The sequence below is a fragment of the Papio anubis genome, chromosome 4 (genome assembly GCF_008728515.1).
Source record: "Papio anubis isolate 15944 chromosome 4, Panubis1.0, whole genome shotgun sequence".
Classification (NCBI taxonomy): domain Eukaryota; kingdom Metazoa; phylum Chordata; class Mammalia; order Primates; family Cercopithecidae; genus Papio; species Papio anubis.
The window spans coordinates 84,124,514-84,148,364 of record NC_044979.1 but is presented as its reverse complement, the minus strand read 5'-3'; the positions used below and the strand labels follow the sequence as shown (position 1 = coordinate 84,148,364).

Genomic DNA, 23,851 nt, shown 5'->3' with positions numbered 1-23,851 from the left:
GTAAGTATAGTATGACTCATCTCTTGTATTTTTCTGTCTTTCTGGTTTCCTTCTTTCCTTCTTTCTCTTTGGTTGGTTTTCACGTCCAGTGTCTTGTCTTACATTGTACAAACGCCTTTTTAACTTACAGCCATCAGATGATTTGATTTGTCAGGTTGTGACATCAGCAGAAACTCTATTTTGAGCAGAATCCCTGAATTCTGTATATTGGAAGATAACTCCAAATAGTAGGCAAGGAAAACTGAGTTGATTGAAAGATGATCTTGTTCTTCGTATCGGTAAATATCTTTGGGAGGAAATAGGGTGTGATCCATGAACATGCACATGTTTACTTCCAGTTTGCCAATATGCTTATAGAGAAATGCCTGGATGTTGATGGGAGATAGAGTTAAAAACTACTTGAGATTAGTTATTGTATAATTTATAAAAGATTCTGGAGCAAACATTCATTGGCTTATTGTAGTATTTTAAATTCATGAATTGTCATCTGCTTTTATTTAATTTTTAACCTGAAATTTTCTGCTTCCTGGTTGCAGTAGCACAAATGGAAACAGCCATTGGCTTCTCTCAGGGTTCCTCCTTCCACGCTCCTTTCCCTGAGCCTTGCTCCCAGGTCTGTCAGAGAATGCATGAGGAGTTATTCATGGAATACTCACTGTCCCTTAATTGCAGAGTGAGCATTTTGCCTGTACAAACGTGGTTGCCTCAGGGTTTACTGCTGATGTTTATAATTTGCCATTCTACCAGCTAACTGCCGCTACTGACCAAAGGAGCAAATAGTAAGGAAAAGGGTATAAATGCCATCTTATTTATGAAACTGGCCTAATGCATTTTCATTCTGTTGGTGACATCTAAATTTGTTTTATTTTTTCAGATCATTGATAGTATGAGAGGAGGCAATATCGGTAGTAACAAGAGATGCTTGATGTCTTACAGCTTATGAAACCCATATGTTCACACCTTTATATCATAAATCTAATACAAATACCTGCATTACTTCAAGTAACAGATGTTTGTGGGCAATATTTTCAGCATTTATGTTTGGTATATTAAATTTCTCAGGCGTAGAGGGTTGTGCAAGGTTTTGTCCAGATTCTTTAACATGTTACATGTTTTAGCTCAGCTTGGTTATAAAGAAATCACTGTGGTAAAATATACGTACAATAAAATTTACCATTTTAACTATTTTTAAGTTTGTAGTTCAGTGGCATTAAGTACATTCACATTGTTGTACAACCTTCACCACTATTCAACTTCAGAACTTTTTTATATCCCAAGCTGAAGTTCCGTACCTGTAAAACAATAACTCCCATTTCTCTGCCCTCAGTCCCTGATAACCGCTGTTCTATTAGCTTTATTTTTGATCCAAGAAGAAGACTGTATAATGCTATTTGATGTCTAAATGCAGGTATTTGATATAGGCTTTCAAGAAACTTACTCAGCAAATATATAGAACTTAATTAGACACCCTTAGAAACACTCCCAGCAGAGGATGGCTCACACAAGTCCTCCCCTTCTTGATTAAAGTCTGGGAAGAGAATGGTCATATTCCAACATTTCCCTGCCTGTGAGCAGTTGAATTCTTCTTTCTAAAAGCTAACCACGTTGTCTTAGTAAGAGAATTAAACTTGTTGATATTTTACATCTAAAGTAATTGGTAACAATTCCATTACTATAGCAATTGTCAGGGTAAAATGAACCACCTAGAGGTAATTTTTTACTACTTTTCTTATTTGACCTCTTTTCAGCTTTTCTTATTGTTGAATATTTAATCTCTTTGAACTCTTCTTAAGGTCACACGGGCATGATTTTCTTCCTTTTTTTTTTTTTTTTTTTTAACTCCCTTGACCACTCCTTCTCTCTCAACTCATTTTCCTTCCCTCCTCTTTGTGGACCTCTTCTTTCCCTAAGGTTCTGTCCCCAAACCTTCCTTTTTTTTTTCCTTTCTTTTCTTTTCTTTTTTTTTTTTTTTTTTTTTGAGACAGAGTCTCGCTTTACTGCCCAGACTGGAGTGCAGTGGTGCGATCTCGGCTCGCTGCAAGCTCCACCTCCCAGGTTCACGCCATTCTCCTGCCTCAGCCTCCGGAGTAGCTGGGACTACAGGTACCCACCACCACGCCCAGCTAATTTTTTGTATTTTTAGTAGAGACGGGCTTTCACCATGTTGGCCAGGATGGTCTGAATCTCCTGACCTCGTAATCCACCTGCCTTGGCCTCCCAAAGTTTTGGTATCTCAGGCGTGAGCCCCTTTCCTCTTATTTTACATGCACCATGCCATCACTGTCCCATAGAACTTTCTGTGATGGACATGACTACACCTGTGCCACCTGATACAGTGTCCACTAACCACATTGGCCGTTGAGCACACAAAATGTGGTTAGTGGGACTGAGGAAATGAATTTTTAACTTTATTTAATTTCGATTATTTAAATTTAGACATGTCTGGCTACTGGCTACTATATTGGGCTGCACAGCTTTGAACAACAATGTCTTCCACATTGTTGTCTCCAGCCTGGCTCTTCCCTCTGAAGCTGTCTATTGGACATCCTCACCTGGTCCCCCGCTAGTGTCCCTGTGCAGATGAGAAAAAGGCAACACCTCTGGACTCACTCCCTCAGCCCTCGGCTGTGCATTGCACAAAACACCATTTACACGCCAACTCCAATCTTTAACGCAATGCTCCACAGACAGTTTACACTCGGCAAGTCCAACAGTGAAATCACGATTTTTCCTGACCAACGTTGCTCTGTTACTTCTGTTGCCTTTCTAAGTTAGTGGCATCACCAACCAAACTGAAATCCTGATATTTATCCTCAGAGAACTCGGTTCTTTACCATGAACCTCAAATTGCTAACCAAGTTGTTGATCCTAGCTTTCAAAAATATCTTACTTTCATGGCCTCTCCTTCATCCCTATTTCATTGCTTTAGTTCACACACCTACATTCTGCCTTCACTGAACTTCTGAGTCAGCCTTTTGGTTGGTTTTCTTGCCTTTTGATTTTCCCTCTTTGCAAGCCGCCCTGTGCAGTAGCATTAACACATAGCTATTTGGCCTTGTTAGTTTTCTTCTTAAACTGTCTGCAGGACAAAGTCCTATTTCTTTAGCTGTACAGAAAATTGTTCTATAACCCAGGCCTTGACTATCCTTTTGGTTTAAACTCTTGCTACTCCAGTACCGTGTCTTTTCCTTTCCTCTGTACTTTAGCGCTTCTAATTTTTCAGTTCTCTGGGCAGACTGAGCTGTTTTAAGTCTCTTTGCCCTTGCATATGTTCATTTTGCTTTAAAAGTTTTCATTTTTGCTTGGCAATCTGGTGAACCTCCTATTTCAGACTCTGCTTAGATTTCACCTCATTGAAGTCTTTCTCAGCCTTTTCTTGCCACCCTAGCCCCACAGAGTTAGCTGGACTCCACCGCATCTTGTATGTTGTTTTTATTATATTATAGTATTTTAGACACATTTGTGTCTTTGATGAGATTGTGAACTTCTTGAGGGTACACGAAGCATGTCACGTTCAGCATGACTTGCATGTTACAGAAGAATAATAAGTAAAATTATTATTGTGTTCTTGATCACCTTCTTAGTGCTTATTTCCTCCTAAGCATCTTAAGAGTCTTAATTCCTTTCTTAAGGTAGAAACATATGATATGCCTTAAAACTGCACATATAGTCTCATTCGGGAAAACTTGCCGAAACCAGGAAAGTTTAACCAAAAGTGTTCAGAATCGTGAAGGTTTATTTTACTTCAATTAGAGAATATTTACAGTTTAACCAATATGGCTTTGGGACATGTAAATAAGACACATAATAACTAAAAAATACCTATAAACAGAGGCAAAAAGAAGTCTGAAATAGCCTAATTAAAAAAAAAAGTGGAGGTGTACGTTATTTCAAGTTTTCACAGACATGAAGGACTGTTGTTCAGATCACAGTGACCAACTAATTTTAGTCTTCACTGAAGAAAGGACGAGAGGGAAATGATTTAAAAAGAAAAATAAGGCATTTGTATTAGATACTAAAGAGGATTTCTGGATGCAGAGGTTTATCAAATATTGGAATTGAGAGGTTAGATGGTCTCCAAAATGCCTTTAAACAGATGCTTGATTCTCGTCCGTCTGGGTATGCTTAGTGGGGGCAGAGGGATCCTATCTCTAGAAAGAGAAAGAAACTCCATCCCCTCTGTGTGGCCTGTCTGTAAATTCTATGCGGATAGTTTTGAAAATGTGAATAATCAGATTTCCTTGTATACCTCAGTGAAATAAGATGCTTCTGCCTTAGCTTTTACTGCTTTAGTCCTTTGGTGAATGAAGGTTAAGAGAATGAAGAACAAAATTTTGCTCAATACTGGATTATAGAGCATGCATTTGACTGTAGCATGTTTAAATGCATGTAGAATAATAAGGATCAGAGCATCCAAAAATTGTGAAAATGAGATTAAACCATAACATTTGAGAACTTTCTAAAAATTTCCCTGAGCATTATTTATTGCTGTTTACAAAATATTTTCATTGGAAATGTGGAATCCAGTGATGGTGTACTATAAATTACTAACCTTTGAAGGATGCTAACTTTGAAGCAAGTATAGGCATTAAAAATAAGTGAAAACAGAGCCTGGGCATGGTGGCTCATGCTTATAATCCCAGCACTTTGGAAGGCTGAAGTGGAGAATTGCTTGAGCTCGGGAGTTGGAGACCAGCCTGGGCAACATAGTGAGACCCTATATCTATCAGAAAATAAAAATAAAAACCAAGTGAAAACAACTTCCTACAAGTGCATGCAGGAAATCGATGAAGGCTAAGAGAAACAATAACATGCTTTTAACAAATTGTTTATTCCTTAGCAATAAATCTTTTCATAACTCAGAACTCTGTTCGAAAAAATAGAATTACGTTAGGATGTGCTTTAGTCCAGAAGAAATAGAAGTGTATCTTCTCAAAAAGGACAAATTAAGGAGTATTTCAAACACAGGTGAAACTTATGTTTCTGAAGTGGATATACATTTGTATTTAAACAGAATTTTCCTAAATTGTATACTTTAAGTTTAATTACATCAGTGTTTTCAATCTTATTTTATTCTGAGACAGGGTCTCGCTTGGTTGCCCTGGCTAGAGTGCAGTGCCATGATTTTGGCTCACTAAAAACTCTGTCTCCTTAGTTCAAGCATTCTACCCTACTTCATCCCCCCGCCAAGTAGCTGGGACTACAGGCACGCACCACCATGCCTGGCCAATTTTTGTATTTTATGTAGAGATGTGGTTTTGCCCTGTTGCCCAGGCTGGTCTTGAACTCCTGGGTTAAGTGATCTGCCCACGTTGGCCTCCTGAAGTGCTAGGATTGCAGGCACGAGCCATCGTGCCCAGCCTTAAATCATATAAAATCATATATTTTAAATTTAGCTATATCTTTTTTTTTTCCTTTTTGAGACAGAGTCTCATTGTATCACTCAGGCTGGAGTGCAGTGGCACGATCTCGGCTTACTGCAACCCCAGCCTCCCGGGTTTAAGTGTCCCCTGCCTTAGCCTCCCAGGTAGCTGGGATTACAGGCATGCGCTACCATGCCTGGCTAATTTTTGTATTTTTAGTAGAGACGGAGTTTCACTATGTTGTCCAGGCTGGTCTCAAACTCCTAACCTCAAGTGATCCGCCCGCTTTAGCCTCCCAAAGTGTTGGGATTACAGGCGTGAGCCACCACGCCCGGCAGTTATATCATTAATCTTTAAAAATCTACCACCTTTCATTTTGTTCTTCGCAACAAAATTATGTGTTATTTTTATAGCTAGTTTGTTTCCATTTGGTTACATTAGTTCATTTCAGTCTTTTCTCTATAGCGATTCACATGATAATGATGTTCACATTTACATTTTATCTTCTTCCAGAGCATTTCCAGGAGTATGCATAACTCCTAGGGTTATGCAAAATTCCTAACAGGATAGATCCTTGTAACTCTACTGTTTTGTCTTACACTCAATAAAACACACTGGAAGGCAAGTCAATTGGAAAAAATGTTATTACAGAAATAATAATAACCCTGACTCTTCACTATTTACAAAAGTAAATCTTTTGCAAACTTCTATACTTTATCAGATATCTGTAATACAATACTACTGGACCACACAAAAATCATGCTGACAAACCCGTGTGTGGGGACTCAACTGTTTAAAACCACTATTATTATTACATGGGTGACACTTTTTTTTTTGTTTGTTTGAGACGGAGTCTCTCTCTGTCCCCCAGGCTGGAGTGCAGTGGCCGGATCTCAGCTCACTGCAAGCTCCGCCTCCGGGGTTTATGCCATTCTCCTGCCTCAGCCTCCCGAGTAGCTGGGACTACAGGCGCCCGCCACCATGCCCGGCTAGTTTTTTGTATTTTTTAGTAGAGACGGGGTTTCACCATGTTAGCCAGGATGGTCTCAATCTCCTGACCTCGTGATCCGCCCGTCTCGGCCTCCCAAAGTGCTGGGATTACAGGCTTGAGCCACCGCACCCGGCTGACACTTTCTTTAAGTAAATGAAAATCAAAACTACACTTTGTTTCTTTAGGAATTTCTGGTTTTAAGAATAGCATTGGGTTGGACACAGTGGCTCCTGCCTGTAGTCCCAGCACTTTGGGAGGCCGAGGAGGGCGGATCACCTGATGTTAGCAGTTCGAGACCAGCCTGGCTAACATAGCGAAACCCCGTCTCTACTAAAACTGCATAATTAGCTGGGCGTGGTGTTGCATGCCTGTAATCCCAGCTACTCAGGGAGGCTGAGGCAGGAGAATTGCTTTAACCTGGGAGGTAGAGGTGGCAGTGAGCCGAGATCATGCTATTGTACTCCAGTCTGGGTGACAGAGTAAGATTCTGTCTCAATAAATAAATAAATAAATAAAATAATAGCATTTGACTTTTTTTTTCTTTTTTTGCAATGAAGTAGAAAAAAGAAATACTTAGATTACTGTTACAAATCTGCTTCTTAGAAAACTGAAGTCAGTCAGGTCTATGTAGACCCTGACTGAATAATTTATGTTAACATGTACTTGTCCAGGATCAGAAAAATTCCATTTATGGTTTGTTTTCATAATTTCCTGTCTTTTTACTAAGCTACCTTCCTACATCTTGTTTCTTTCAACACATACAGTGAGTACTTTATACATTTTTTTTTTTTTTTTTTTTTTTACTAATTTTGAAAACTTTCTTGCCCAATTAAGTTTTTTTGATATGATTGGTCAGGAAAACTTTGTCTTCTTTCGTCTTTCTGACTGCTTTTACCAAAATGAGAGCACACACTGAAAGGGAAATGGCAGTTTTTGGATTTAAGAACATGAGTTTTTTGGTTTTCAGTTTCAAAAAAATTTAAAACTTTTTTTGAGGCATGTTATTTAAACATGTTACCAAGTAAACTCAAACTATCCATTTCAAGGATGACTAGTGGCATACCTTCCCACCCAAGTTAGTATTCCTGAGAGCTATACGATAGCTACCTCTTGATGGTTCTGAGTTTCTTTGGGGTATGCTTTTTGTAGTTGCTGCTTTGTGTGGTTTTTTTTTTTTTTTTTTTTGAGACAGAATCCCGCTCTGTCGCCCAGGCTGGAGTGCAGTGGCTGCGATCTCGGCTCACTGCAAGCTCCGCCTCCCGGGTTCACGCCATTCTCCTGCCTCAGCCTCCCGACTAGCTGAGACTACGGGCGCCCACCACCACGCCCGGCTAATTTTATGTATTTTTAGTAGAGATGGGGTTTTACCGTGTTGGCCTGGATGGTCTCAATCTCCTGACCTCGTGATCCACCTGCCTTGGCCTCCCAAAGTGCTGGGATTACAGGCGTGAGCCACCGCACCCGGCCCAGTTTAAATATTTTGTCAAAGCAGTATATTTATAGAGTAGGAAAAAGTGCAAATAAAATTATTCCCCATTCCTGCAACTCCACAACTCACAGTCCTCTCTAGAAGCAACTGCCTTTTAGTTGTTCTACATACTAAATAGCTTGCACTGCAACTTCTTGTTTTATCAGTTTTAGATTTTACCTGTTGTTCTATGGAGATAGAAAAACATTTTGGCTAGGTTTTAATTACTTTAATGCTAGTAATCGGCTGTTTTATTCTACTTTAGTTTGGTAATCTTATTCAGACCTGGGTGTGAATAAAAATCATTTGGGAAGCTAGTGCAAATGCAGCTTCATGTTTCCTGTCCTGTGAGAGCTTGACATTAGAGGCCTAGAACTAGGCTTCCGAATCTCTAAGGAGCTGTTAGGTGATTCTGATGCAAGCTTTTCATGAAGTGCAAGGTTAGATATTTTGTCATGTACTTAATTGTAAAATAAAGACAGCAGTATCACTGTTTTGCAATTAAATTGTAAGCTGGATCTTGCCATTCATACCCATATACAATTTGTTATGTAATAGAGGCAATCAGTTTCTGGAAAATATTATTTAAGTAACATATTGTCATCTTATTTTTAAAATATACTAGGGAATCAAAAAATGAAGGCTATATAAAAATGTTTTTAATATATTCTTATTTTTTGTTATCTTTGCTAGAATTATATATATTTTCCACTTCCAAAGATTATTCTCTACTTTTACTGTGAGACAGTCATTGCTGATTGTAGATTTCTGTTATACTGGAATCAATTCTAGTTTAGAAGGAACTTCCCAATGCTGATTAGAGAGAACCAAGGCATAGATGACCCACCCTGTTCTAGGTGTGTCTGGTAGGAATTCTTGTCTTTAGATGTTCTACTCTTCCATTGGTGCAGATGCGTTCTATGTCTGTCACAATTAAAAGTCCAGCAGCCCCCTTTCCAGTAAAGCGAAAATTTTAGTTTGGTGCTTGATTGTTTCGCAAGGAATGCATTTTTTAAATCAAAATGAAAATCCAGTGAAAAGTACTCTCCATCTTGCAAGTAGGCTCTCTTGCAAGAATTTTTGTTTTAGATACCCTCCCAGGAATCCATCAAGTCCAACAAAAGAAATAAAATCTAAATCATATACCTCGGGTATGTCTCTTAACCTTTATTTACTTATCTATAAGTTGACAGGGAAACAAATCTTTCAGGCCCAGAGCCACATTATGATTTTGTGCCAGAAGGAAAAGAGAAAGGATACTATCTAAATATGGTGCATGCATGCTTAAATTGAAAAGAGGGTTTTAGAAAAAAACATAATTCATGGGGGGATAATGTATGTAGAATTTACTATGAAGGACCACTTTCCTTTATGGGAAGTAGATGTACTTTCCTTTATTGGTATACTTACAGTTTTCTCACTGTAAGTATACGGAATGTAAGTATTGGACAGGTGCAGCCAATACTTATATTCTGTATGCTTACAGTGAGAAAATTACATTAGTCTTGATTTTAATAAAGTATGCTCTAGTAGATACTTTTCACTATTTTTGGTTTACTCTTGTTAAGGTAGATAGGGCAGACTTCTGCCCAGACGAAAACCAAAAAATAAAATTCAAAACCCTACAAAACTGGTGCTTGCTCTTCCAAAGCTGAAAGCTAACAATATATATATTAACCCAAGTCTTCAGCTTTTTCTTTCCTATTTTCCTTCTTTAATTTTGTCCTTAATATAACAAGATATTATAGAAATTGACTTTTGAAATGTGCTCAAAGGAAGTATGTCAGCAAATATTTTTAACTTACCCTCCCTGTAATTAGTCACAAGTTATTTTGAAGAAAATGATCTATACCTTCTTTGGTTGAACTTGACCTCATATTAAATAATTATTTTGATATACAATGAATGGACTTGATAGAAATATAAGTCAAACAATATTTATTCAAAAAATCTAGGTAAAGGATGTCAGTGGAAAATTATTTGCAGAACCAAATATTGTACCTTTTGTCCCCATATTTTTAATAAATATGCATACATCTATATATTCTGATATGTAAAAAAGTAAACACAACAATTATTAGTATTTGGAACTAAAATAAAAGCAGTCATGAAAATAAATATATTTGGGGGCTACCACCTCATAGAATATGTAAGTTTCATGAAATAAGATACAAAAAAGAAGTAACCTGAGCTAAACTACTACATGTGGACCTTCACATTGTAATTGTATGTTTAGTGTTTGTTATGGGTTTTTATTGGTATCATTTTTCCACTTTTTCTTTTTATCATAATAAACATCTATTTAAGATGCACAGTGCATATTTGCTTCTGTCTGTCACTGAATTTTTTCCTAATGAGAGTTGGTGCCGTGTCTTACTAGGTAAAAGTTTTGGTTAGATGTTATTGTTTTTTAAAATCTAAAGCACTGTTTGCATTTGATAGTAGCTAAGGGTAGTGTTAACTCAAGAACTTCATTATTGGCAATATATCAGGGAAGGCTAGATTAAAAATACTGTTTATATAATGTCTGATTAAGCTTTAAGATCAGAAAAGTACCTCTGTGCAATGGTTTTCTACATAATCTTTTGAATCTTTTGTAAATCTGAAGTTTAGCAAAGAAAGTTTTTTTGGTTTGTTTTCCTGTAGGTGTGACATTATTAAACTATTCAGAGATTTGTTTCATAGTTACTCCTAGTTATTGTGTATACAATCCTGTTTTGACTAGTTTTTAGGTCCTGTTGAAGAGGTTTGAATTGTGATGGACCCTTTAATTATCTCTTATTGTAGCAGAATCTTGTATTCACATTTCTATTTTCAAAATTGGAATGATTATATTCTTGCAAATGAGAACCATATCCATTACCGTTATTTTTATGATTTTAAATATGAATAATAAATCTTAACAGTTTAACAATTCTTATTTTACCTATGAGATTTTAGTTTAATTAATTTATTTATTGGGTACATATGCTCCACAGTTGTAGTCTATAGAGGTGTTAAGTAGGTTTATAAGACTCTTGATGTTTATTCATTCAACAAATGTGTTTTGAGTCCCTATTATATGCCAGGTTTTGTACTAGTCACTGGTGATACAGTAGTGAAAAAAGTCAGAAAAATATCTGCTATCATTTAGCTTATGTTCTTACTGCATATAATTGATAAATGAAGTTGTATTCATTGCATATTGAATGATGTGAAATTATATGAGTGATGTGAAATCTATGCATAATCACTGCGTATTTAGACTGATCTACTGCATATTGAAGAAAATGTGCTTAGGTTTCATGTAATTTTAGTGGGTTTTTTGGGGGTTTTTTCTTTTTTCTTTTTTTTTTTTTTTTGGTTTTTGGTTTTGTTTTTGAGACAGAGTCTCACTTTGTCGCCCAGTCTGGAGTGCAGTGTCATGATCTTGGCTCACTGCAGCCTCCATCTCCTGAGTTCAAGCAACCTCAATCTCCTGGGCTCAAGTGACCCTCCCACCTCAGCCTGAGACCATAGGTGTTCACCGCCCTCCCTAGATAATTTTTGTATTTTTTTGTAGAGATGGGGTTTCGCCATGTTGCCCATGCTCACCTCGACTCCTGAGACCAAGCAGTCCTCCCGCCTCGGCCTCCTACTGTGCTGGGATTACAGGTGTGAGCCACCACACCCGGACTTAATTTTATATTATTATTATTATTATTATTATTTGGGGGGGGCGGACGGAGTCTCGTTCTGTCGCCCAGGCTGGAGTGCAGTGGCGAGATCTCGGCTCAGTGCAAGCTCCGCCTGCCGAGTTCACGCCATTCTTCTGCTTCAGCCTCCCGAGTAGCTGGGATTACAGGCGTCCGCCACCACGCCCGGCTAATTTTTTTTTGTTTTTTTAGTAGAGACGGGGTTTCACTGTGGTCTCGATCTCCTGACCTTGTGATCCGCACGCCTCTGCCTCCCAAAGTGCTGGGATTACAGGCGTGAGCCACCGCCTCCGGCCAATTTTATGATTATTTTAACAAAATGTACTCTGTCCAAAGGTGAGGCCACTGGATTTCCCAGTGGATGATGGCTATCAGAGTCTGTGTTAATACCTTTTGACCTATGCTAAAATTCATGTTATAGGGGACTAAGAAGAATATATTTGGACTTTTTAAAAATGATGTACTCTAATGTTAATTATTACTATATGCAGAGTATTGTCCTATTCATTGAGATCATATTTGTTCTTTAAGATTCAGATCAGATGTTATTTTTCCCTTGATTATCTTAGAATTAACAACTTCTGTGTGCCAATACATATTAATTTTAATCCATACATCCTAATTTTAATCCTATTTTCATTGGCTTATAGAGGACGGTTCATGCCCTATTTGTGTGTGTTATTCACATTGAATACTGAATTGAATGAGTAGTTTCTTGGGTATTTAGAATCTTATTTTTTAAAAAACATATTCATGCATAGGTGGTTTGAATTGTTTGAAAACGAATGCCAATAGCTGCTTTTATTTCCCTCTGTTTTATATTTCTTTGAGGGCTAATGGAAAGCTGTTTGCATTTATGTAACATTAGAGTTAAATCTCAGTTATCAGATTAGGGCACTGTAATAAATATTATTAGATACTCCTATCTCACCACACATTTCTCAATTAGGACAAATACTCTGAAATAACTTGTTATTGTTCCTATTTTACATGAAGAGAAACCCAGGGCATAAAATAACCAAATAACTAAGGCATGCGATGACTGAAATTACACAGCTGAGAATCCCAGCTCATGGTTGCTTAGTGTGTGCAGATCTTCCCTCCCTGATAGCCAGTACTCAGACTACATGTACAAGCTTCAAAACCGTTTCTATTCTGGAAAAAAAAAATCTGCATGGCTAACAAAGAATGTGTTTTGCTAATAGTTTTTGAAAATTATTTTCATCAACATATGATAGAGGAAGAGAGACCAAGAGGACCTTCCAATAGAGGTTCATCTCAAGAAAGATGTTCTGTGAATTCATCTGAGCGAATAGCTGTGAGAAAAATAGATGGGAGGACATGGTGTTTAGGAACTATTCCAGTCCTTGTCTAGGCTGCAGTGTGTGCGCTTCTCTGCCTCAAAGATTTTCTCTTATTTATCAGAATTCGAGAGATGTTTATCATAACACTGTATATTTGTGTGTTGTTTATGCACAGGTTTTGGCCCCAGAATGTTTCAGACATGGCGTACTTTTCTCATGGAGAAGAACAGCCGTTTGGGAACGGAGGCAGTAGTAGTAGTAGCAGCAGCAGCAGAGGTATTAGTAGTAGTAGGAGAAGTATTACTAGTGATCATGGAATTCCCATTATAGTAGTAAATATTCATAGAAGTTTCAAAACTGCAGCTTGAGATGATAAAGATTAATGATATCAACACCTTTCATTTAAAGATGAGAAACTGAAATCCAAAAAGGTTATCAGGCTCTTTATGATTTTAAAAGAAAGATTGTACGCCCTTAGCTGTGTGTTGGGAAAATAGTAAATAAGGAAAAATATGAACCTGGATACTTTCACTAATTAGTGATTTTCTTTTCTTTATCAGATTCACTATTTGTGACACTGGAATAAGAAATACTTTTCTCACCCATTTTGTTATTCAAAAGGGTATTTTTAAATTCTGCTACATCACTAGCACAAATGTATATTTGTTGGATGTAAGAATAAATTCAGTTCAGTATCTTTATGCCAGGTTTTGTCTCCTTTATCAATGTTAATGTATCTATGCATAATTCTTAGCTTAGTATTATATAGATTTTTCACATTAAGTATGATCATGATCTATAAACCAATACAAAATTCTGGATAAATTTTGATTAGAAATATATGCACCCCTTTCTCCATTTATCCCCCAGAACTTTTCAACACTGACATTTAGTCCTAAACCATAAGATGCTTTTCTTAGAATTATTTCCAGCTACAGAGTTACCAGCAAAAGTTCTGCCAAATACTATCAAGGCCACCCAACATGGTTAAAAATGGCTCATCCTTATCAAGATGTAGGGGTAGTGTTGAAGCAAACCTCTCAGTAGTGTCAGCTTTTCCTTTGAAATGGTGGTCATGCTGTGAAGTGAACTTCTACTGCTGTTTGTGGTTGTTTTTCTCCATCCTTATGAACACAACAGCCTTATTATGTTGATTTGATTTGATTCCGTAGTCCTTGGCACTGGGGCCAGAATATCAGGTGATGTAGTTGTCTCAACTCACGGGTCTGCAGGGGAAGCCAAATAGCTGGATGTCACTGCTGTGTTTCTCTGGATATTTTTGCCATCTGAAATCTCCACGTTCTTGTATTCTTTTGGGAAAATCATCCCTGTTTTCCTTTGTGAAAGCTCTATTTTCATTCACAGTTTTATTGCAGATTAAAGGCCGATGCATTAGAAAGTTATCAGCTAATCAATAAACATCAGTTATCCCATTTTGTGATAAAGCTGTCCCATTGATCAAAGTGGAAATTTAGGCATTTGGCTTTTGCACAGCAATTTCTGAAAGTTTGGGTAATGTGCTTATGGAATATATAGACCTGTCCTCTTAAGTATTGGTCTTATGTAGAAATGGACATACGAATTTATGTGTGTGTGATGTACATATATGCAGGCTAATATATACAAACATCTGAATTTTATGTAAACTATAACATTCTTTTCTTAGAAGTTTTGTTAAATTCTAAGAAAATGAGAAGTCATTAGTAAACTTCTCTCTCTCTCTATATATATATATAGGTGTGTGCGTGCATTACATTTTTTTTTTTTTGCCAAGATTGGTATTAAAATACTTTCAAAAACCTTAATGTAAAATTTCAATAGTTGTGAATATAGTAAAACACACATGAATTTTGTAATTACAAAATTGGAAAAATATGCTCTTATTTTCATATTATTTATAATAATTAAGGGAATAGCAGTTTTAGACTCTTTAGATTTGGCATCTTTATTTTGGTAACATGCAGCTTGTCCTGTTGGTTACATTCCTACCATAGCTTTTTTTCATAATGAAAAATAAATTGTGTTCATAAATATTCATAGTGCCAGGCATTGTGCTAGGTGCTGTGAACTGAAAGATGAATACAATACTAGCAATAATACTAATCATTAATCATTTGTATTTGTTTAGCATTTTAGATTTCATAGGCCATTTTCACATCCTACATCTCATTTGATTCTCACAATGACCTTGGGATGTAGACAGAGTAGACAAAGCTCATACGGGTTTAGTGTGGTTCCTATATAAGGAACTACATTCATAGGTGTTGAATGGCAGAACCAAAACTCACCTTGTAACATTTTCCCTTGTATGAATTCCAGTAAAATGTACAAAGTTGTTATTCATTGATTTGCCATGACTATACAAGTGAATTAAAGACATAAAATAAGTGTTTTTGCCACATCCGTATATACATACATGGATAAATTTGTATGCTTGTGTAATACATACATACATAAATTTGTATGCTTGTGTAATACAATAAAAGAAAAATAGAAAATTTATCAAAAATGATTTTTATTCTTCATGGAATTATTCTAATTTATAACATAATGCACAAACTAATACATATGTGGAAAGCAAGGGTGGAGTAGACAGTTCCTGAAGTTCCCTATTTCTCTATGAAAATCTTTATCCTTGTGCTTTGGATTGCAGGAATGTAGTCAAGGTCTATGTATACATAGGTCTTCAGCTTCAGGAATCCTGAATGTTTGCTTAACAAAATAATGATGTTCTCAAAAGAGAATTTTTAAATTTTGGTTTGGACTCTGTTTGGCAACACATAATTAGACCAGGAACATTTGCTAATGTGTCGAAATTAATTGAATATCACATTTTGCATTTTGTCTGATACGTCTTTTTTATATTATTTCATGCTACTGATAGTGTTCATGTTGAAGACACTAAAGCCGTATGATATAAACATAATGAGATTTATTTATGGGACTGAGTACAATGTACTGTATAAGAGTAGGACATTGGACCTAGGCCTCTTGAGTTCAAATCTCTACTATTTACTATGTGTGTGACCTTGTACAAGCAATTTAAGATCATTGTACCTCAGTTTCCTCTTGCGTAAAAATGGGATAAATATTATCTTCCCTAGGGTGACTAAATCAGTACTAAATGAGAATATATATATATAAAAATATATATATGTGTATATGTATATATGTGTGTGTGTGTAACATTGTATATGTTTATGTGAAATATCTAAGTAATATATTTGGCACATAGAACATAATATATAAGCTTTTATTCTGTATATACAAAAATATATAGATATATGAAATACACAGAACGTACCATTCATAATATATCACAAGTGCATTAATTTCTGATCAACTTACCTTTTTGTGTTTTTCTTCATACTCATAAATAATGTCTACACCTACCAACATGTGGGCTTTATCTACTATATCCACACATACTGTAAATAGTTGTAACAACTTGACCTTTTGCTGTTGATCACACTAAGTAGTTCAGTGCATATCTGTAATGATACTGTCAGAAGAAACTCAGAAATGTTGTTTGTTCAAATCTACTTTGACCGTAGGAATTCATAAACAAAAAGTGTTGTGCTGGAAACATTCTGATACTTGTAATACAGACCCTGTTATAGGATCAGTTAGCATCTTATGTGTAAGATTATGGGTTATGAATTCTGGTCAGTCAAGGACACCCTAATTTGTGGGTCTAGCAAAATTGCTTCTATCCTCAATATTTTGTTGATTTCAAAGTTGATGTATTCATTGAAAGGGAAAAAAAAGTGTTGATTTTTCAATTAAGATGAAACCTTTACAATGCAAAGCAATAATAATTATAGTGTTCACTCAGCCTGAAGAAAAAATTTCACTAGTTAAATAGCAATAATCAAGATGAGAACTACATTAGAAGGGTGCTAATTTTATGATCATTGCTATTTAAATAATAAAGATGAATCCACAGGACCTTTGCGGTAACACTATTTGCAATGAAGTGGTATTCAGCTTTAAAATGGTCCTCTTGAAGCCCATTTAAAATTAATGGGCTGCTTAAATTGTGAGTGACCAAAGATCACTTTATAAAATAGCTGCTTTTCCAATGAATCAATTATAAGGCTATGGCTGGGCTTCTATAGGACAAGATTTGTTTGACCCAAAGTATTTCACAAATATTAGCGCAATCATTCTTATATAATAACAGATTTTTTTTTTTTTTTTTTTTTTTTTTTGAGATGAGGTCTTGCTCTGTTTTCCAGACTGGAGTGCAGTGGGGCAATCATGGCTCACTGCAGCCTCAACCACCCGCACTCAAACGATCCTCCCAACTCAGCCTCCTGAGTAGCTGGGACTACCGGTGTGCCCTACCATGCCCAGCTATTTTTAAACTATTATTATTTTTTGTAGATAGGAGGTATTGCTGTGTTGCCCAGCAGTCTTGAACTTGTGGACCCAACTGATCCTTCCTCACAAAGTGTTGGGATTGTAGGCATGAGCCACCACTCCTGGCATATGATAACAGATTATTATATTTTCAGCTCCCCAGGAAAATCAATAACAACAAAAAAACAAATTAGAATTTGATTTTCATCAATCGGATTCTGCATGCTAAGTATAAGAAAAATAGATTCTAGTTTTTCTCTCTCCAAAAAGAATTACTGGCCTCAGAGAATTTGGCACTGAGGTAAAATCTTGAAGTAGTTACAAGCTCACACGGCAACATGTGAGCTTTGGAGTACAGCATGTCTAGGTTTAAATATTAGTTTTATAATTTGCCATTTTTGTGATTTTGAACTAATTAATTAACTTCTTTAAGCTGTGTAAGTTAAAGGGGAAAATAAATGGGTGAATGTAATGATTGAGGAATATGTATGAAGAATTTGGCACATAGATGAGTATTGAATAACTCAGCAGCTCTGTAGAATTCAGGCAGTATCAATATCTACTTAATTTATGTACTGTTTTGAGGGCAGATAACAGTAATGAAGATTCAGAATAGTGATGTTGATAATATAGTTAAAAGAATGTAAGATGATTGCATTTGATTAATTTAGCCATGAAAGAGTTGGTTTGTGATGTCATTACTGCTGCCACATACTGGTAGCATATCTTCCCTAGTTAGATGTAATTATTCATTATAGATTGTTCTCTAAGAGGTGAACACCATCTTCCTTTCCATTGTCCTCCACTAACAACTCAAAAAGAAGAAGTACTGTAGATATAGCAGCAAATACATTACAGATCTGTGGAAGACTCGGATCTTTATTTTATGTGTCAGGTTGTCTATGCACAGTACTCTAAGTATTTAACTTAAGAAAGATAAATAATCTATGTATGGCTCCCAATTAAAAAAAAAAAAAAGGTTCCAGGGAATAAATCTTTTTTTTTTTCTTCTTTTTTTGAGATGGAGTCTCACTCTGTTGCCCAGGCTGGAGGTCAGTGGTATTATCTTGGCTCACTGCAACCTCTGCCTCCCAGATTCCAGTCATTCTCCTGCCTCAACCTCCTGAGTAGCTGGGACTACAGGCATGTGCCACCACTCTGGCTACTTTTCGTATTTTTAGTAGAGATGAGGTCTCACCATGTTGGCCAGGCTGGTCTCAAACTCCTGACCTCAAATGATCCACCTACCTCGGCTTTGCAAAGTGCTGGGATTACAGTTGTGAGCCACTGTGCCTAGCCAGAACAAACCATTTTTAAGCAATCGTTTTGAGACTCATTCCATTTTAGACATTGTGTGAATTACTTGCATAGTTATCATGCCAGGATAAAGATAGATAGGTACTTAAGTATCTATTTATATGGGATACAATTCTTATGCATAAAAATATTTAAAAAAACATGATTCCTGCCTTGTAAAAGCATACTGTGAAGTATGGAAGAAGGGGAAGCATATGCTGGGACTACTTAAGGTACAGTGAGTGGGAAGTTAAAATAGCACCTAAGAGTGCAGCCTTTGGAGTCCTACTAGTTAGGCTCAATGCTCCATCTACTACTTCCTATTGATAGCCGGGTAACTTTGGTATGTCAATTAATCTCTTAGTACTTCCTCATCTTTCAAAGGGACTTTGAAGAGTGAGGATACTACAGATGTGTAAGGAGAATAAAATAGATCACTCATAGTTATTAATATTAATACTATTATTGTATTAACAATTTAAAAAATACTACCTGACTACAAATTAAATGAACGGTCCTTACAGACACTAAATTCTATAGATTTTTTTTTTAAGTAAGATCAACACAGATTGGAGTACTTGAGAAAGACCTCATGAAGAAATTGAAGAAAATGAAGAAAATGAAGCCTGACCTACAATAGAACGAGAAATATTAGAAATGACAGGAACCTAGAGATTATTCACCCAGTGTCTCTGTATTTGTTGGATAATAGCTAATACTTGTGTAATGCTCACTATGTGCTAATTCCTCTTCTAAACACTTTATAAATATCTTAATTCAGCCAGTCTTCATAGCATCCTTATTTAGTAGAAACTATTATCTCCTTCTTTTGGTGAGAAAATCAAGGCACAGAGTAGTTAGGTGGATTGTCCCGTGTCACACATCAACCAAGTTGTAGATCTGGCTCCAGAGTTTATACTGTTAACCATGATGCTACACTGTCTCCTAGATAGAGCTGTGTGCCAAAACTAAGATTGTCGGGAGCAAAACAATTTGCTCAAAGTAACAAACAGTACCCAAGTACTGACGGAACTGGAACGATCTTCCTTGGCACCTGATTTTTAATATATCTGTGCTTACCACACATCAACTGGGCTTCTCAAGATTTGTATGATTTACCCAGTGATGAGGGGAGGGCCTATTAAGTCGGGAGAAGACCAGGTATTAATTGTTCTGAAGTAAGAATGAGCATTTTCTGTCTATCAGAGAGAATGGTAGCAGTGTTTGAATATAGACATACACACTGGATAGCAATGGGAATGAAGTTTGATAGGTCATTTTGTGGGTTAGCAAAAGTCAGATGTATTCAGGTTTTATCTGAACAACAACAAATGGGCCAGCCTGGACATTTCTGAGGATGAAAATGTCATGTTATTGGGGAGGAAAAGTGGAAAGAAAAAAGCAAAGGAGTATAATGTATTTTTGTAAATGAATTTTAGCATATAGGCACACTTCTACTTAACCATATTTAAAACAAATACATGCTAAATAATGCATATATACCAGATATTTTATGTCAGTGGAATCTAATGTAGTAATTAAAAGAAATAGTCACTGGCTAAGAATTTATGCATGCCCTGTATGGGAAGAGGAGAATCAGGCTTTATCTGAATTAACTTTTATCCCTATGCACACCCTCAATTTACAAAGCTTCTATTTACTTCAAAGGCGTGAGGAGGAGAATGCAAACCAGGCCTATCATGGTTGTGATCATAGGATTGTTTTGCAGGTGGTATCCATGTGTTTCTCCAAAGCTCATCTTTTCTCTTTGCACACTTGGAAGGAGAGCAGAGCGCGCTTTCATCTTCATACTTTTCTAGTTTCTTGGAACTATCAATTACAAAGGAGTGCTGTATAAATCTTCTTTGTGTGTTTAAGTGCTAATATAAGCTGCTGAATATATCAGCTGGCTACAGTATTTGATGCACCTTCCACCTGGAGTTACAGCAGACGCTTTGGCAGAGCTCAGTATTTTAAAGAATTAGATTATAATGCAGAAAATAAAATAAGACAGAAATACTAAAAAAATCATTCCATGTGCAAGTTTCCACCATTGTATTGTGTTGGTAGACAACCAATGCTGTTTGCTACCATTGTTTACCGTCCTCTTTGATCACCAAGTTATAGAAAACTGATTATCCCTATAATTGATCTGTGATCTAGAGCAAACATTGTAATACCTGTCCATTCAAAAGGGCTTGGTGCCACCATCTAAGCATCTCAAAAGGTTACATTTAAATAGGTGCCTTAGGTTTACGTAGTAGTAAATATAGTTTGATGTTTTAAAAACAGGAAGTTAAACATTAGAACACTTGAGTATTTGGATATACCTCCTCATTTAATAATAGAGATCCACCTTAATAATCACATCTTAATTTTTTTGACATTTTGCTATTTTCCTTGGAGTCTTTTAAAAATTTTATCGATCCACAGAAATTAGTAACTGGTATTTACTTAAATGAAATTTATGTGACAATAAAATCAAATGCAGTTTATTTCCTATGTAGTGCCTCTGTATACTGTATATTATGTATAACATAAAGACTTGCGTTGTGCAAGGATTAGTATGATTTGATATGTATTTTGATGTTACTACAAAATGCTCTGCCCAAGATAGAAGTAAAAAGATTTGTAATGTTGAAGTATTATTGCTTCCATGCTGAGATTTTCTATTTCCAATAACACCTGTACACCACCGCTACCTAGTTATGCTCTACACTTTATGCTTAATGTGGTAATCTAATTTCCCCTTATTTGCAGTTAGCAAGTCAAAGTAAAAAATATACATTGGAATGTTGCCATGACACTATTGCTATGGAGGCAAATTTAGTAACAGGTGAACTATCTTGGTTCCCATCAGACAAGGCTTGGTTCCTGAAGGATGGCAATGATCTTATTATACGGAGTTCTCTCCTATAATATAGCCTTAAGGGTACACTCCTGGAATAGTGTAATAGGGAGATTCTAGAGCCGATAAAAAAGAAACAAAAATCCTTTGAACTAGCAGCTGGGAGGTTATATCAACAACTCTATAAAGTGTAACAAGAATTTAAGGAACATTTAAGAAGCCCTTGTGGATTATTATAAATAGGGTGAAAATTAAAAACATTTCTTAGGTTACAAGTGTATGTAATTAAAGAATAGTTGTATAATACTTGATTATATTTTCAGCTATTGTAATATTTCTTTATCACTAGATCATATCAACTAAGTCAAATGTAATTGTAACTTTGTCTAAATATGTCTTAGTATAAACTGCATGCAGGGTATTGGTATTGAAATTAGATTTAACAAGCTGCGTGTCTATGATTACAGCACTTCTCAGTAGCTGTTCATTTTAAAGACTATGCAGGTGGACAAGAGTAATCTCTTAAACTCCTTATGAAATACTGTAATTTGGCTTGGTTCATGTGTGATTCAGAACTCCTAAATGGATCCCGATGAGAAATTAGAGATATGTTCTTGTAGAAAAAAATGAGTGTGTTAAGAAATCACAAAAATTACTCATGATATGCTAATATAATTCAAAAATTCTTCATTCCAATAATAATTTTCTTGGGATTATATCCTTTAGGTATGGAAATGTGATCTGTGCATTCACTGATCCAATACATTTAGTTCCTACAATACTTGCAAAGTATTTAAAGAGGTATTCAAATTAATTTCTTACATAGGTATCTTACACAGTGTCTCCTCACTGTGTTTTTCATGACCATGGTTAAGTCTATCCAAGGCTTTCTTGCTTGGCTTTCCTTGTCAGCATTTGGCTTGTTTGCTTCTTGTTTTATTGGCAATGGCTCGGTTTGCGTCAGCAGAGACTCTTATAGTTCATTATTCTGATGTAGCTCTTGGGCTGTAAATGTTTTTAAGTTAATATTTATTTTATTGTTAAGAAATTAAAAAAGGACTTGACTGCTTAAAAAAAAAAAAAAGTGGCCCTGCCCAATCACAGCCTTTACTTTTGTATGTCATATAGCAGCTCCCTTTTTTTTGAGGTGGGGGGATTCTTAATCTTATAGAATTCAATGAAAATTTTCAAGGTGGGTGAAATACTTTGGGTAGAAGCTTTTCTGTAAGAGTGACGGTTCCTCATGGAAACTCCTTTAATATACTTTGAATTAAATATTAGAAGGGATTTTTAAAGAACATTTTCCAAATTTATTTTGGGATAAAAATTATAAAAATGTTGTGCCAAATTAGTAGTTGGTTCAAATGAAATGTTTTTGCAAGATTTACCCCAGTCAGTATTAACAGCTGTAACAATTGAGGCCAGGTGACAGAAAAATTTGTTTTAAGAAGGTGTTTATTGTCAGGAAAATTGTGAAGTTTCCTTTGTAATTACTCTATCTTTGTTATTTTGGCAGCTTGTAAAGTTTTATTGGCATTTACTGAAAGGTACTTTTTTTGGCCCTAGCCAGCTGGCTTTCTTTTTTTGGGCAAACTTTCCTAGCTCTGGTATTCAGAACATATTTTCAGCTTTGATTGTCTACCAATGGGGTTGTTTTGAACAAGGAGCCAAGTGACTAGTGATGTCTGAATTGATCTCAATCTTGTCTTCAGTAGGGTGACATAAGAATGCTGCAGGTGTACTTCAACCATTGAGGGTTGTTTCCCACTTATCCAGCATGCCACTTTGGTGCTAAAATAGTCAGTTTACAACCATTTGAGCTACAGACTCTTTTTACGTACAGACTGGAAGAAAAATAAGTGAAATGATGTATCAAAAGTGAGGATTCAATAACTCAAAAGACAATAAATTTTTTTTAAGCAATATAGGATCAGCAAACTGAAATTGAAAGATCCTTTCCAGGAGCTAAATATTAAAACAGGTACTGCACAAACATTTGAAGAATGGAACAATAATAGTGTTTCCCTAGATTCATGAGTGTGGTGTATAGATGTGGAGTTTTAGTTGTCTTGGTGGTGGTCTTCTCCACTTTGTAAGCCATGTACCATTGCTCTTACCTCTGGGCTTATTTGAAGAATTGTTTAGATCATGCTAATCCATGTGAGATGAATTCTAAATTTAGAATTATACTGCTCTGGTTCTGAAGACCACAGTAATAAATTCATTTAAGCAAGTATTTGCATCACTAATTACTTATTTTATTGCCTTTAAAATACTGCTGGAGAAAATGATTTTATTTTATTTCATGTTAACATACTTATTTGACTACTTGTTCTTAGTGTATAAAATTTACAAACCTTAGAAATGCCTTTTTAGTAATTATCATTTCAAAGTGATGACAGGCATATTAGTATTTTGTAGTCTTCTATGGCAATGCAATATTATCTTAATTTTGTTTCGTATGTTACTATGGTGCATAGATACAATAACTAATATAAAATCTTAAGGTGAGCTCCTGTGTTTGTGATTTAATAAAAAAGGAAAA

The 23,851-nt window shown here is 35.9% G+C and overlaps 1 protein-coding gene across 1 annotated transcript in view; it reads left to right on the top strand.

The window, feature by feature from the left end:
- The window catches only part of ETV1 (ETS variant transcription factor 1), a 99,172-nt gene that overhangs the window by 13,941 nt on the left and 61,380 nt on the right, over nt 1-23,851 (top strand). The window contains 2 exon segments of the mRNA XM_031665304.1: nt 12,976-13,014; nt 13,017-13,076. Of these exon segments, the coding sequence (XP_031521164.1) occupies nt 12,976-13,014; nt 13,017-13,076 (99 nt within the window).